The sequence below is a fragment of the Nicotiana sylvestris genome, chromosome 10 (assembly GCF_000393655.2).
Source record: "Nicotiana sylvestris chromosome 10, ASM39365v2, whole genome shotgun sequence".
Lineage (NCBI taxonomy): Eukaryota > Viridiplantae > Streptophyta > Magnoliopsida > Solanales > Solanaceae > Nicotiana > Nicotiana sylvestris.
The window spans coordinates 37,179,199-37,190,607 of record NC_091066.1 but is presented as its reverse complement, the minus strand read 5'-3'; the positions used below and the strand labels follow the sequence as shown (position 1 = coordinate 37,190,607).

Sequence of the window (11,409 nt, the reverse complement as noted above, 5' to 3'; positions counted from 1 at the left end):
AAACAAAGGAGGAGTGCGGCAGCAAAATTCCTTCTGCAGTCCGCACTCTGTTACCTGAAGGCTCAGTAGCCTTGCTGATCTGCGGTACACACAATTTGTAGTGCGACCGCAGAATTTGGCTACAGACCATATAATTTGGTGTGCGGCCGCAGAATGGCTAATTCTCTAACAAACCAAAATTCAGAGAGTTTGCATTTTCCCCATCCAATTTGTGTGGTCCGCACTACAGTTGCCTTCTGCTGTAGCATTTAAAATTATGACGTTCGCATAATACATGTGCGGTCCGCACTTTTTTTATACTTCGCCAATTTTTCTGAGCATAGTTCCTGTAAAGCACACTCATTCCTGCAACACACATCAAATCCAGTTAGCATAAAATAAGACCTATCTAAAGAAGAAGAAAAGAAAAAGAAACATGGGTTCCCTCCAAAGAAGCGCTTGATTTAATGTCACGGCATGATGCTAATTACCATCACTTGAAATATACCTCCACGACGTGGCCATCACCAACTCTTTCCAAATAATACTTCACCCGGTGACCATTGGCTCTAAACACCTCATCATTTTTATTCTTCAAGTCCAATGCACCAAAAGGTGTCAGTCCCACAACCTCAAACGGGCCACTCCATTTAGACTTTAACTTTCCGAGAAACATTTGTAACCGTGAATTGAACAATAACACAAGATCACCCTCTTTAAGCTCTTTGTTCCAAATGTACTTGTCATGAAGATATTTCATCTTCTCTTTGTATAAGGACGAACTTGTATATCCATGGTACCGGAACTCATCCAACTCATTCAAATGTGCCACCCTTAAGTTGGTGGCGACATCCCACTCAAGATTCAACTTCTTTAAAGCCCACATGGCTTTGTGCTCAAGTTCCATCGAAAGATGACAAGCTTTTCCGAACACCAACCGGTATGGAGACATTCCTATAGGTGTTTTATAAGCCGTCCTATAAGCCCATAAAGAATCATCAAGTTTCTTGGACCAATTCGTCCTGTTAGCATTCATAGTTTTGGACAAAATACTCTGTATCTCCCGGTTAGAGACTTCCACTTGACCACTTGCTTGTGGATGATAGGGAGTCATGACTTTATAAGTGACACCAAACTTGGTGAGTAAGGTGTCGAAAGCTTTGTTGCAAGAATGCCCCCCCCGCTTATGATAGCCAGCGGAGTACCAAACTTTGTGAAAATATTCTTCTTCAAAAATTCCACCACACTTCTTGCTTCATTGTTGGGTAAAGCAACGGCCTCAACCCATTTGGACACATAATCAACCGCGACCAAGAAGTAGGTATTTCCACAAGGACCCATGGAGTCAGTAGCCCACCTATCGAAAATATCAATCTCAAAAATGGTGGTGAGGGGCATTTCATTTTTCTTTGAGACTCCACTGGCCCTTTGACATTCATCACAACACTTGACTAGATCACTTGCATACTTGTAAAGAGTAGGCCAATAGAAACCGCAACTTAGCACTTTGGCCACCGTTCTTGCTCCACCATGGTGACCACCTACGGCGAAGAATGACAAGCCCCAAGAATTTCAAATTGTTCCTCCTCTAGTACACATCTTCTAATCACTCCATCCGTATAAATCCGGAATAGGTACGGTTAGTCTTGAAAAGCCCGTTTGAGCTTCTTCCTTTGGTTTGAAGAGAACTCATCCGAGATGATACCACTTACAAGAAAATTTGCTAGATCCGTGAACCATGGCTCCTCTTTCATTGAAATAGCCAAGAGTTATTCATCTAGGAAGGAGTCATTGATTTCAAGGCCATCATGTAGTCCCCCTCCTCCTCCAAACGAGAAAAGTGGTCCGCCACTTGGTTTTCACTTCCTTTTCGATCTTGGATGTCTATACCAAACTCTTGCAACAAAAGCACCCATCTCATCAATCGGGCTTTGGAATCTTTCTTGCTCATAAGATAATGAAGTGTCGCATGATCCGTATGGACAATGACTTTTGCACTCATCAAGTACGGGCGGAACTTCTCAATAGCAAACACAATGGCAATGAGCTCTTTCTCCATAATGGTGTATTTGACTTGGGAACTATGCATGGTCTTACTAGCATAGTAGACCGGATGAAAAATCTTATTGATGCGCTGCCCCAAAATAGCCACTACCACTACATCGCTTGCATTGCACATGAGCTCAAAAGGAACACTCCAATTTGGAGCGGTGATTATGGGAGTAGTATTCAACTTGAACTTTAGAAATTCAAAGTCTCTCATGCATTCATCAAGTGGAACTTAGCATATTTCTCCAAAAGCGTGCACAATGGGTTCACCGCTTTAGAGAAATCCTTGATGAAACACTGGTAAAATCCCACGTGGCCTAAGAAACTCCACACGCCTTTAACCGAAGTTGGAGGTGGAAGTTTAGAAATCACCTCAATCTTTGCCTTTTCGACTTCAATGCCATTATTTGAGATCTTGTGGCCAAGGACAATGCCTTCCTCGACCATGAAATGCCATTTCTCCCAATTGAGCCCCAGGTTTGTTTTTTCACATCTTGGCAACACTTTATCCAACTTTGCGAGACAATCATCAAAAGAATTCCCGACCACTGAGAAGTCATCCATGAAGACTTCAAGGTAATCCTCCACCATGTCCATGAAGATTGCCATCATACACCTTTGAAAAGTCGTCGGTACATTGCACAACCTAAATGGCATCCGCTTGAAGGCAAAAGTACCATAAGGACATGTAAAGGTAGTCTTCTATTGATCCTCCGGAGCAATACGAATTTGGTTGTAGCCGGAATACCCATCAAGGAAACAATTTGAAGCACGTCCGGCCAATCTATCAAGCATTTGATCTAAGGAAGGGAAGTGGAAAATGGTCCTTCTTTGTGACTTTGTTGAGCTTACGATTGTCCATACACAATCTTCACCCGGTCACCGTTCTTGTTGGAATCAAATCATTCTTATCATTGGTGACCACCATCATACCCCTTTTTCTTTGGGACACATTGAACCGGAAAAGTCCACGAACTATCGAAAATGGGGTAGACAATCCTGGCATCCAACCACTTGATAATCTCCTTTTTGACAACCTCTTGCATGGCTTTATTGAGTTTCCTTTGATGTTCAATAGATGGTTTTCCACATTCCTACAAGTTAATCTTGTGCATGAAAAATACAGGGTTTATCCCTCGTATATCCTCCAATGTCCATCCAATAGCCTTCTTCCTCTTTTGTAGCACCGCCAGTGTAAAGTCTACCTGCACGTTAGTCAAACAAGTGGAAAGAATAACTGATAAAGTAGAAGAAGGGCCAAGAAATTCATACCGAATATGTGGAGTCAATGGCTTCAACTCCAAGATAGGAGTCTCTTCAATTGAAGGTTTTCTAGGAGGAGTTGTCCTATTTTCAAGATCCAAGGACAATTTGCGGGGTTCATAAGTGTACAACCACATTCCTTGCAAAGAGTTCACACATTCCATGAATCCATCCATCTCATCATCATCAAAGTTGAGCAAGATGGCCTCCAATGTATCATTAACATTCATCACAACACTTGTTTCATCTACAATCACATCGGTCATCAAGTCCATGAAAGAACACACCTCTTTGCTATTGGGTTGCCTCATGGACTTACACACATGGAAAATCACGTTTTCATCACTAAGCCGGAAGGTAAGTTCTCTGGCTTCAACATCAAGTAGAGCCTTCCTCGTAGCAAGGAAAGGTCTGGCACCTCATAATCAACCTCACTATCAAGAATGACAAAATCCGCCAGAAGAATGAATTTATCAACACGAACCAATACATCTTCAATCACTCCTAATGGTCTCTTCATGGTACGATCGGTCATTTTTAATCTTATAGATGTGGGTCTTGGTTTCCCAATTCTCAAAGTCTTGAAAACTAACTAGGGCATCAAATTGATACTTGCCCCAAGAACACAAAGAGCTTTTGCAAACTCAGCACTTCCAATTGTATAAGGAATCGTGAAAGCGCCAGGATCCTCCAACTTGAGAACCATTGAATGCACAATTGCACTCACTTGATGAGTCAATTTTATAGTTTCAAAATTCATCAACCGCTTCTTTGTCACTAAATCCTTCATAAACTTTGCATAACTGGGCATTTGCTCCAAGGCTTCAACCAATGACACATTGATTGATAGACTCTTCATCATGTCAATGAACCTTTTGAATTGATTCTCGCCATTTTTCTTGGCAAGACATTGAGGATATGGAGGAGGAGGCCTAGGCATTGGTTCCTTAGCCTTTTACACTACTGGTTCCGGTATGTCAACAATGTGATCCCTAGACGGGTTCACTTCCTCTTAAGCTTCTTCCACATTGTTATCAATATCAATCCGCACTTCATCATTTTCTTGCACCACATGGTTCGGGGTCTCATCTTCTTGAACCACTTACTCATCATCCATAAGTTTCCTTTGACTTGAGGTGGGTGAATCCCCACCTTTTCCACTCCTTGTAGTAATGTCCATGGCATGTCCCGTGTTGTTCCCACCCTTTGGGTTCACCACCATGTCACTTGGTAGTTCCCTCTTAGGACGAGTGTTTAGAGCGTGAGAGATTTGCCCTATTTTAACTTCCAAGTTGCAAATTGATGTGTTGTGTGAGGCTAGTTGGGCATCGGAGTCGGAATTCTTCTCCATCCTTTGTTTGAACATATTCTCAAATTGTCCCATCTCATTGTTGGAAGAACAAGGACCATGGGAAGGATAAGTAGGTGGGTTGCTCGGTTGTTGATACATCGGGGGCCTTTGAAAATCCGACCCCCAATTGCCTTGATTAATGTTCCATCCCCCTTGGTTGTTGCCTCCCCAATATCCTTGGTTGTTGCCACTCCAATTGCCTTGGTTATTTCCACCACTCCAATTTCCTTGATTGTTGTTATTATTCGAATTCCCTTGTTTGTCGCCACCACTCCAAATACCTTGGTTGTTAGAATTGTTATTACCTTGATTACCTTGAGGTCGCCATTGTTGTTGATTCAGGCCTTGAGAGTTGTTTCTTTGCCCTTGAAAGTTGTTCACGTATTGCACTTCCTCCTCTTATTTATTGTAAGATTCATCTTGATCAAACCTACTATCTTCTTGCACATAATTCTCCACACGGTTTTGCACTTGTGGACCCTTGGGCCTTCTTTTGTTCACCATCATACTAACTCCGTCCATGCCATTAACTTGCTTAAGACTTTGCACTGGTTGAAGTTGAGCCTTGGCTAATTGATTCATTATGGTGGTCAACTCGGCAATGGCTTGCCCATGATCATGCAATTCTTTATGTAGCGTTCGGATCACCTTGAGGAACATTTGCCCTACTTTGCCATGCCTATAAAGTGTCCGCCATTTCATTAAAATCTTATAAGCTTGCACATACGGCGTTGTCATGAAATTTCCACCAGCAAGTTGATTGACCATGCACTGATTGGTAGTATTGATCCCCCGATAGAAGGTTTGTTGAATCATAGCCTCTGTCATGTCATTACTGGGGAACTCTTTGACCATAGTTTGGTACATATCTCATATTTCATGCAACGGCTCATTGAGCTCTTGTTTGAATGCTAGAATCTCATCTCTAAGAGTAGTCATATGTCGGGGAGAAAATAACTTGGAAATAAAATTCTCAGCCAACTCATCCCATGTATGGATGGAATGGTTTGGTAATCTCTCTAACCAATCCAAGTCTTTCCCCCGTAGAGAGAAAAGAAATATCCTCAATCTTAAAGCATCATCGGAGATGTTTGTCTGTTTACTCCCCCAATAAATGTCCAAAAACCTCTTCAAGTGTTTGTATGCATTTTGACTAGGAGCCCCGTGAAGAATCCCCGCTGCTCTTGCAATGTAAGCATTACATTCGTGATTTGAAAGTTGACTACCCTAATATGAGGCGGGACTATGGCACTTGCATACCCTTCATTCGGCAACACCCAGTGTGGAGCCGCTTTTGGTGGAGGTGGGTGTAGAACTAGGACGTTGTCTTGAGGCGGTCGGCCTCTTCTATTTGCTTGAGGTTCAAGAGAAACCTCTTACACTTGGTCATCTTCAGCGTCCACATCCCCCAAAGGCATGTTTCTGAGTTGATCATTATTGAGGGCCATTGTTACACCTACAATTAATTCACAAAAATCAGTAACAAGGAAGGAAAAGAAGACAATTCACACATAAAACTAAATATATAGCTAAATTCGTTTTAGCTCCTCGGCAACGACGCCAAAAATTGATCTCGTCCAAGTCACACCTCTATTTAAGTTTATGAAATGGTCGATGCAATAGTAATACCCAATTAGGAATCGAGGTCGATTTTCCACAGGGAGCTATGAATGGGACTTAGGGGTATATATTATAGTGTGTGAGATTGAGTTATCTCAAATTGCACTTCCACAATCTTGGGTTGTTTCTAGGTCTAATTTAATCTAAGATTACAAACTAAGAATTGAAATTAGGAAACTGTTTTTGTTGTTATTTTTCAAATGATATAAAAGGCCTAGGGCTATGACCTTCACCTGGGTTTTTGCCTAATAAGTTGTAAACTTTAATGCTTGTTTTATTGGTCGGGATGTATTATAGCTATCAACACTCAAGTACCCACTCAATACCTCTCGGTCAAAGAGTAATTTTTCCCAATTTGACTTTCCCAATTTCAAATAGGTATTGAACAAAACGGCTGATACAAAGCTCAAGTCGGGTTTTACTATCTCTAGGTTCAACCCTTTAATTAGGCTTATCAATCTCTCGATTGACCTAATATCTTGTTAGCCAAGTTTTTCTGGACTAAGTTTCTTTTTCTCAAGTAGAGACTAAGTCAAATAGGCATGAACTAATGTTTGTAACCATTAATTCTACAATTAAAAGCAAGAACATGGCTAAATAATAAACTCTCAACCATAAACAAACAATAAATCAAATACCCATTAAGATTACACTCTAGGGTTGGGTGACAATCCTAGTAAAAATCTAGCTACTCATGCTTAATATAGAAGAAATAGAAGAAGAAAGGATAATTAAACCCATGATAATTAAAATGATGAAATCTATGTTCAAAAAGCTCAAAATAGCAAAAACTACTAAAGAGAGTAAAGAAAATTGTCTACTGTAGCAGCTGATGTCCAAAACTTGACCTAAAAAAGTGAAACTCTTCTATTTATACAAGGCTGAAATTTTCAGACAAAAATGCCCTTTCGGAGGTTCTGCGACCGCACAATTCCATGTACGGTCCTCACTTTGCTTCAGCCTAACAGGATTGGAAACATGCGGCCGCATCATTCTGAACTGCGGCTGCATACCTTTTTTTCTGTGATCTACACAAATGTGTCTGTGGCTGCTTCTTGCTCTTCTACGGTCCGCACAAATGAGATAGTAGCCACGTAGTTGTTCTTCTGCAGCCGCACAATAATTGTGTGGTCTGCACTTTTGTTGAACTTGAGATGCAGGTTCTCTAAACTTTTAATCTTTCCCAATTTCTGCGGCCGCACTTTTTACACTTCTCTAATGGGTGTTTCTTCACATCCTGCAGCCGTAGATGATAATCTGTTGTCCGCACTTCTGAGCTTATGTGCATGTTTTTGTCCTTGAGTTCTGATCACTCCTTCTTGAGTTGGATTTCATCTTGGGAGATCATCTTCCGATATTCTTGCAATTAAGCACATTTTATTAGTTTACGGGAACACAATTAAACGCTTTTGGGCTAAAATGAAAGAAAAAAAATGTTAATAAGTAGTCAAAATCCCCACTTATCAAGACGCGCACTAGAAGCCACAAACTCACAAGGGTCATAGAAAAACTGGTAGAGGTGTGTGGCCATATGCGCCCCTATACACCAAGATGCGCGGCTGCGCACGTCTGTCTCCGGGAATTTTAGTCAGGCCTATTTTTGTAAATTGGGAGGCATCCTTTTAACCTATATAAAGCCTAATATTGTCCCAAAACATGGCATTTCGGATTTATGGAGTAACCTTTGGAGAGAAGAAGGCAAGGAAGATCATAGACTTTTGAATACTTCATCTGAATCATTCAATACGAAAGTTGGTTTGAATTTGCGGGTTATAATATTTCTTGTCCTCTTATTACTCTTTGATGAACAATTTCTCCACTATGGAGTAGTCCTTCTTAGGGTTATTGATAAATATTATGAATTGATTATTAATCGGGGGTTTGATTGCTGTTAGTTTCTCGAATTTGTCGAACGAGTTCTGAATTAATTTACAAAGGTACACGGGGTTTCACTTTAATCGGAAGAAAAGTGGGCAGCAGTTATCATTGTGTTATCCTGTTTGGGTTAATTTCATGACTCTCATAGGTAATCGAATGAGCTTGTAGAGTTATCAACTGACCAAATTTAGAGTAATAGTCGAGAGACGTTCCTCGTAAGAACATTCATTCAATGTATTCGTGCATACGTTTCATAGCACTTGCCATTAGGTTGTTTAACAGAACTCTTATTCATTCGGAAGAAGAATTTGAATCCTTAATATAGCCTAATCATCTGTTGAAATCGAAAGTGTCAATAGAATTTAAGAGTGAACTTAGCATAGAGTTATCCCGAATATAGTTGATCACATATCTTGTCAAGCCCTTATTTCTCACATTGATATTCAATCGTTGCTACTTAGTCACTCAATTTTCATTATTCATTTACAATTGATAATCTTAGTTTTTATTCTTAGTTCGTTAATAAATCAAAATCAAAGGTTTATTTTCCTGAATAGTGTTAAGCTGAAGATTCATTTGAACATTATTTAAACCAATCCCAGTGGAGACGATTTAATAACTATACTATCTTTGACTAGCTAGCCTAAGTTTTATACACCGGTTCTGCGCTCGTCAGTAGGGAGACGAAAAGGGATAGTACAAGAATATTGTTCATAGGTGCATAACAACATCATTTTTTTTACTTATTAAGATTTAACATGTTGGCCGGAGAGTTGTATTTTAGTAAAACAAGTAATACAGGAGGATGATATATCCTTAACCTCAATAATACAACATAACGATAAAAAGTTATCCTTCAAAAACTGGGAAGGGGAATTTTTTGCATTCCTTACCCAGTCCAAAATAAAGATTAGACTAACAAAAAACTTGTCTTATTATACTTAGTTCTGATGCTAGGCATTTGGTATTTGTCTAATTGATATGTCCCTTTGAAACTTTTTAGAAGTTGTTGGAATGAGAAGTAGTAGGATCCCTCTGTTGATGTAGTATCAAGTTTAGAAAGGGAATCCGCAACTTGATTGGCCTCCCTATAGCAATGTATAATATTAACATTAGCATGATCCAACATCTGAGAAGTGTATTCTATAGTTATAAGCTCTCTTCTTCTTCAGCATATTAGTCACAATCATGGAGTCTAATTCTTGAGTAAAATTTATGTATCCATGTTCAATAAAACAATTTACTCTAAACAAGCCGCCTGAGCTTCTACATAGTTGTTGCTACTGCACTGAGTGGGATAGAGAAGGCCATAACTATGTCGCCATCATCATTCCTTAAAATCCCTCCCATTCCAGCTATGTTATTCGCCTTTAGGAAGCTACCATTAGTATTTAGCTTGAAAGTGTCTGTCTCAAGTGTGTTCCAGAGAACTATTGTGATCCTTGGGATAGGATGTAGCTTCACTAGGTTGTCACAAAGATTATTCCAGGGAAGACAGAGCTTGCAGTTCGGAAAGGCTTTAGATATAGCTGATCCAACTATCCAACAAACGTGTTGGCCCATTTTGAATAAGTTTAACTTCTTTTGATTGTCATATTTACATGAGCATCTTTCTTTTCAAATAGTCCAGTAGATGATAGTTGGAGTGATTTGTAGCACAAGTTTAAGTACATCATTCAAGGCATTTACCTGCCACCAGTTATTAATGGTAAATCTAACAGACCTCTGCTGATGCGTTATGCCCAATAGGGAACCTATTAGTTTCCAAATATAACTAGCTGGCTCTCCTTCCATGAAAACATGTTGAAAAGTTTCACTTTTGGGAGATAAGTAGCAGTTACATCTAGAAAACAAAGTTGACAATAACATCATCAAAATGTAGTTTTTTGTTCTACAATCTCCAAGTAAGAAAAGAAATTTTAAAAGGAATAGAGGAGTGTCATACCATGCTTAAGATTAGCTCTTTAGGTTTTCTAGTTCTGATCATTTCAAGTGTAGTTTTGTTGGAGTAGTTTTATTCCTCTAACAAGTTCCAAAAAACTTTGTCTGGAATTGTCCTCTTCCCAATAAGAATTCCAATAATATGATGAACCAAAGATTCTGGAAGAATGCTCTTTAGTTTGTGAATATTCCACTCCCCATTTTGTATGAAATTCTTCACTAGAATCTTGGGGCTTTTGTTAGTCATGGGGACTAGAGCTGCTAGGGGACTTTTATTAGTCCAGTTATCCCACCAGAAGCAATAATAACCTCAATTAATATGTCGTAGCATGAGATTTTTAGCATTCTTTCTAACCTTGGTCATATGTTTCCAGGAATGTGAGCTCCTAGAAGCCACTTGTTTAGCAATCGATGAGCTCTAATGCAATACTTATGTTTGATGAAGTTGGCCCATAGAGAAGAAATGGCTCTAAATCTCCACCATCTTTTGGTGGCTAATACTTCACTGATATCTTTCATTTTTCTTATGCCTATTCCTCCTTCATCTATAGGAAATTAAAGATTTTTTCAAGACCTCCAGTGGTACATCCTTTGATCCTTACTACTATCCTAGAAAAAATTAGCAAGATATTTTTCAATAAGATGAAAGGTAGATTTAGGAGGGACATATAGGAGAGAGTGTATATAGGCAGAGATTGTAGAACATTCTTGATTAACACCATTCTACCTCAAGGAGAAAGCATGTTACCTTACCAACCATTGAGTCTTTTTATTACCTTGTGAACCATATTATCAAAGTAAGCAATTTTATTTCTACCAACATATAGAGGGCATCCAAGCTAAGTAATAGGGAAGACCTTGTCAAGAAAGCCTGTGCATTGTCTCGTTCCATTGATCCTGGAGGCACAGGTCTTAGGGGCTATTAAGAAGAAGCTCTTATCCCTATTGACAAGCTGACCATAGCACTCCTCATAATCTTTTATTACCTTGATAATCATATTAATTGATATACTACTTCCAATTCTAAAGATAACAACACCATCAATATAAGCTAGATGACTAATAATAGGACATCTAGAAGGCATGAAGAAAGGCATCAAGTTGTTCTTCTAGTTAAGATTATTCAGGGATCTAGATAAAGGTTCAGCAGCAAGAATAAGAAGGGAAGGGGAAATAGGACCCCCCCCTTGCTTTAAGCCTTGAAAAGAAGTGAAGAAGCCATTTCTAGAGCCATTAATAATTATAGAGTACCAAACCCCAAAAATAAGGTTTTGGACTAACTCTATCCATAGTTCAGAGAAGCCATATCTCCTAAGAACTGATGTGAC

The 11,409-nt window shown here is 39.4% G+C and overlaps 1 protein-coding gene across 1 annotated transcript; it reads right to left on the bottom strand.

Moving 5' to 3' along the window:
- Positions 1-339: 339 nt before the first annotated feature.
- Positions 340-1,093, bottom strand: LOC138879200 (uncharacterized). Its single transcript, XM_070158795.1, has 2 exons — positions 488-1,093; positions 340-345 (listed from the first exon to the last, which is right to left on the bottom strand). The coding sequence occupies exons 1-2, from the start codon at positions 1,091-1,093 to the stop codon at positions 340-342; spliced, it is 612 nt and encodes a 203-aa protein (XP_070014896.1).
- Positions 1,094-11,409: the final 10,316 nt, after the last annotated feature.

Coding starts and splice junctions, on each gene's coding strand:
- LOC138879200 (XM_070158795.1), bottom strand. CDS start 1,093: ATGACTCCCTATCATCCACAAGCAAGTGGTCAAGTGGAAGTCTCTAAC.